The sequence below is a fragment of the Microtus ochrogaster genome, chromosome 16 (assembly GCF_000317375.1).
Source record: "Microtus ochrogaster isolate Prairie Vole_2 chromosome 16, MicOch1.0, whole genome shotgun sequence".
Lineage (NCBI taxonomy): Eukaryota > Metazoa > Chordata > Mammalia > Rodentia > Cricetidae > Microtus > Microtus ochrogaster.
The window spans coordinates 11,815,199-11,819,936 of NC_022018.1; the positions used below are offsets into that span (position 1 = coordinate 11,815,199).

At 50.9% G+C, this 4,738-nt stretch overlaps 1 protein-coding gene across 2 annotated transcripts in view; it reads left to right on the forward strand.

Annotated features, from left to right (window-relative positions):
* The window catches only part of Ston1 (stonin 1), a 43,179-nt gene that overhangs the window by 33,599 nt on the left and 4,842 nt on the right, over positions 1–4,738 (forward strand). For both annotated transcript variants that reach the window (XM_005354725.3, XM_013349020.2), the window contains exon 2: positions 751–2,715. In XM_005354725.3, coding sequence (XP_005354782.1) covers positions 798–2,715 — 1,918 coding nt within the window. In that variant the 5' untranslated portion in view covers positions 751–797. The remainder of the gene's footprint in view (positions 1–750; positions 2,716–4,738) is intronic.

Here is a 4,738-nt window from a genome sequence, read left to right on the forward strand (position 1 = left end):
GGGGACAGTTCAGACACACAGTCTGGTCTCTTCTGGGGGACAGTTCAGACACATAGTCTGGTCACTTTTGGGGACAGTTCAGACACATAGTCTAGTCTCTTCTGGGGACAGTTCAGACACACAGTGTGGTCTCTTCTGGGGGACAGTTCAGACACACAGTCTGGCCTCTGACCTCCCCACTCTGCTTTGATTTCCATCTCCCTTCCTTCATTTTTCATTTTCGGATGATGTGTTCTTAACTAAAGCAAATCTCTGCGGGGACCCATAGAGTTAGGCTTCTTGTTTTTGTTCACTTATCTGTCAAGAATGGCTACTTGTAAAGTTTTTTTCTTTTTCCCCTTCCTTCCTTCCTTCCTTCCTTCCTTCCTTCCTTCCTTCCTTCCTTCCTTTCTTCCTTTCTTTCTTTCGAGATAGGGTTTCTCAGTGTAACAGCCCTAGCCCTGGAATTTACTTGGTAGACCAGGTTGGCCTTGAACTCACAGAGATCTGCGAGTCTCTGCTTCCCAGAGTGCTGGGATTAAAGGTATGTGCTACCACCGCCAGGTGTATTTTGCTTTTTTGTTTTGCTTTGTTTTCAAGACAAGGTATCTCTGTGTAGCTTTGGAGCCTGTCTTGGAACTTGTTCTGTAGACCAGGCTGGCCTCAGACTCACAGAGATCCACCTGCCTCCCGAGTGCTGGGTGGTGTGTGCACCACTGTATTTTGTTTTTTAACACTTACTTTATCTGACTTTGTCTTTCTCCTTTGTAGAGATAATGTCCCTGACTCTTTGACCAGACCACAAGCCCGCCCTGAAGATGTGTTCTACAAACCCAGGCGGCTGGGTCACCTTCGACGATGACCCTGCTTTTCCGTCTTCTCAGAAGGCGAAGGATTTCCCTCTGGAGACCCAAGGTGTTTGCAGACCAAATGGACTGAAGCTGAACCTGCCTGGCCTCAGGGACCTTCCCAGTGCTTCCTCCTCCACCAGCAGCACCCCCCTATCCTCTCCCATGGTTGACTTTTACTTCAGCCCAGGACCTCCAAGCAACTCTCCTCTTTCTACACCCACCAAAGACTTCCCGGGCTTCCCCGGCATCCCTAAAGCAGGGTCTCATGTGCTTTATCCTATTCCAGAATGTTCTTCAAGCAGCCTCCCGACCACAGCAGCAGGAGCAGGTCCTCCGTTGTCACTCACCAAGCCAAGCAGCTTACCCCATGCACAACTGCCCAGTGAGCACTCCTGCTCCCAAGCGCCTCCCAGAGCTGGTCTTGAAGATGACAGCAGCCCTCAGCGGGCCCGCGGGGAGGCGCTACAGTTTGAGTCTTTTCGAGATGACTGTGCCTTTTCCAGCCCATTTTGGAAAGATGAAGGTAGCACTTGTCAGTTCCCCTTTGACTCCCCGGCAAGCAGAAAGCTGTTTTCCTCAAGGGACAAGGAAGTTCCCATGGATCAAAAAAGCCTTAACCAGTGCTCACTCAACTACATCTGTGAGAAGCTAGAACACCTGCAGTCGGCCGAGACCCAGGGCCCTCTGGGAAATGTGTCTATGAGGAGTCTGTGTGCTGGAGACATGGCTTCTTCTTTTGTGCCGCACACGCTCTTCCGGAGTCAGCCCAAAGCCGGATGGTCCTTCATGCTGAGGATTCCTGAGAAGAAAAACATGATGTCTTCCAGGCAGTGGGGACCCATTTTCCTAAAGGTTCTGCCAGGAGGGATTCTGCAAATGTACTATGAGGAGGGGCTGGAAAAGCCGTTCAAAGAGTTCCAGCTTGATCCACATTGCAGACTTTCTGAACCCAAACTCGAGAACTTCAACATGGCGGGAAAAATCCACACTGTGAAGGTGGAACATGTGTCTTATTCAGAGAAAAGGAAATACCATTCCAAGACGGAGGTGGTTCACGAGCCTGATGTAGAACAGATGCTGAAGTTGGGGACCACGGAGCACAGGGATTTTCTTGAGTTCCTGACTACTGTGGAGGAAGAGCTGATAAAGCTGCCAGCTGTTGCGAAACCAAAGAAGAACTACGAGGAACAAGAAATTTACCTGGATATTGTGGACAACTTTTGGGGTAGAGTAAGCAAGGAAGACGGGAAACTGGCTGACAGGGCTGTAATGACTCAGATCTCCTGCCTCTGCTTTGTGAATGGGGCGGCAGAATGCTTCTTAACCCTGAATGACCTTGAACTCCAGAAACGAGATGAATGCTATTTTGAGAAAGAACCAGAAAAAAGGGGGATCGAGATTCTTAACTACCATTTCCATGCATGTGTGAAAGCTGAAGAATTCAAACAGTCCAGAATCATTAAATTTGTCCCTCTGGATGCCTGCCGTTTTGAACTGATGCGGTTTAAAACGTCGTATGAAGGGGATGAGCTTCCCTTTTCCGTGAAGTCCACAGTGGCTGTACAGGGGGCTTACGTGGAACTTCAGGCCTTTGTCAACATGACCCCTGGGCCTCAGAGGTCACCCCATGCCAGTTCCTTGAGGTGTTGTGACAATATCATGATTCACTTTCCTGTCCCAGCCCAATGGATCAAGGCCCTCTGGACCAGGAACCTTCAGAGGCAGAAATCCCTGAAAGCCAAAATGAACCGTCGGGCATGTCTGGGGAGTTTACAGGAACCTGAATCTGAACCTGTCATTCAGGTCACTGTGGGGTCAGCAAAATATGAGAGCGCCTACCGGGCTGTGGTGTGGAAGATAGATCGGCTTCCGGACAAAAACTCAAGTAAATATCCAAGGCCTGGGTTGATTTTCGTAGGAAAATGCTCAGTGTAGCTCCCTACATCCTGGGCCAAAGTGGGCAGAGGCAGCTTGAGGGCTGAGGGTGCGCCAGCACAGCCGGGCGGAGGGGGTGGGGAGGACAAGGGGCTGAGGGTGCACCAGCACAGCCAGGCGGGGGAGGGGGGGGGAGTGGGAGGTGGGAGGGGAGGACTAGGGGGGCGGACAAGGGGCTGAGGGTGCGCCCGCACAGCCAGGTGGGAGGGGAGGGGGGGGGGGGGTGGGGGAGTGGGAGGTGGGAGGGGAGGACTAGGGGGGCGGACAAGGGGCTGAGGGTGCGCCCGCACAGCCAGGTGGGAGGGGACGACGAGCCTAATGGCTGCGCTGTTTGTTTTCTGTGTTTAACTCTACCCAGTGAGCTTAACCTCTTCCGCCTTTTTGATATCTAAAGAATTGGCATCCTAGTTTAGAGATTTATCTGTGGTGGTAAAGGGAATGTTTACAGGAATGGAGGAGAGGAAGGAAGGCAGGGAGGGAGGGAGGAAGAAGAAGGGCGGTCTCCTCTGGCTCCCAGGTGCAGCAGCATCTCATTCTCTGGGACTCTGTAGTTGATGCTGTTCATTGTGGACAGGCTGGACCCAGCCTTCTCAAGGTGCCTCTGGGTTGCTCCTTCTGGGTTGGATTCACCTCCTGGGCAGTTCCAGTTCCATTTCTGGTGACCTGGGGTCAAATGTGGGTCCAAGTCTCTCAAGCATCCATCACAGAGCTGGACGGGATTTCCTGGAGGAAAGCAATGTAAATTTGTGGACAGAAGGCGTGAAGGACTGGGTCCTCCTCTCGGGGTCCATTCTCGCTGATCCGGTCAGTTTCTGCCAGGGATTCTTGGAAAAGGCAGTGCTATAGATGGGATAATTTTCATTAGAAATGTACAGTTACTGCTTCCAATCCACACAGACGCCATGTCTGGTCCCAGAGGCTGTCTTAGTACCAGTGGAAAAAAGGCAGAAATCAGGGTGTCACTCAGCCCTCAGAGGTGGTCTCTGGGTCCAGGAGGTTCCCAAATATACAGCCACCTCCCTGCTTTCCTGTTTTTGTAAAAATGAGAGCCAGGTTTCTGATTTTGTGTACTATATGAGATTAAAAAAAGGGCAAATAGATTTCAAAATCAACCTTGGAGAATATGTTATTAAGATCTTCAAACTGAAGCCAGCAGTGGTGGCAGTGGCGCACGCCTTTAATCCCAGCACTTGGAAGGCAGAGGCAGGTGGATCTCTGTGAGTTCGAGGCCAGCCTGCTCTACAAGAGCTAGTGCCAGGACAGGCACCAAAACTGCAGAGAAACCTTGTCTCGAAAACTAAAGCAAACAAACAAAAAACCAAACCAAAACAAAAAAACAAAACCAATAAAAGATCTTCATACTAGCTTCCCCCACATGACACACGGAAGGTTTAAGCTGCTTCAGCAGCCTAGTTAGCGGACAACCAAATGTATGATCTCTGGATTCTGTTACTCACTGACATTTCCACCGCGTGGGAGCTGAGCAGCCCACACCATCACAGGCCATTGTGACCAAACTACACCACACCGTCTCACCTTGCGCTGAGCTCTCTTGGCCACATCATGGGCAAATATTGTGACTGATGAGAGTCACATCAAGGCTGAGTGCAATGTGGCATCTGTGAATGACCTGGGAGGATGACAGGCTGAGGACCCTTTCTGCCCAGAGTGGTTTCGCAGTCTCCCAAGTTGGTGTCTGGTATCCCATCTGTGGCTCAAACTCTCCTTGGTTCTGTCAGCAAGCTGCAAGTCACAGGCAAGGACCAGTCCAGGAGGCTGGACCCGATTTTCCTGGCTACATCATTCAGGTCTGTAGGGAAGTGGTCCTCCCCCTGGGAACATATGAGGTTCTCCTGGGGAGTGATTCAAACATACTGGGGCCTGGAGCCTTCCCAGGGATGCTGCTGTAATCTGCATGATAGGAACCTGATATTGAGGTTATTTGAAATAGTCAGCTGTTCAAAATCCCTTAG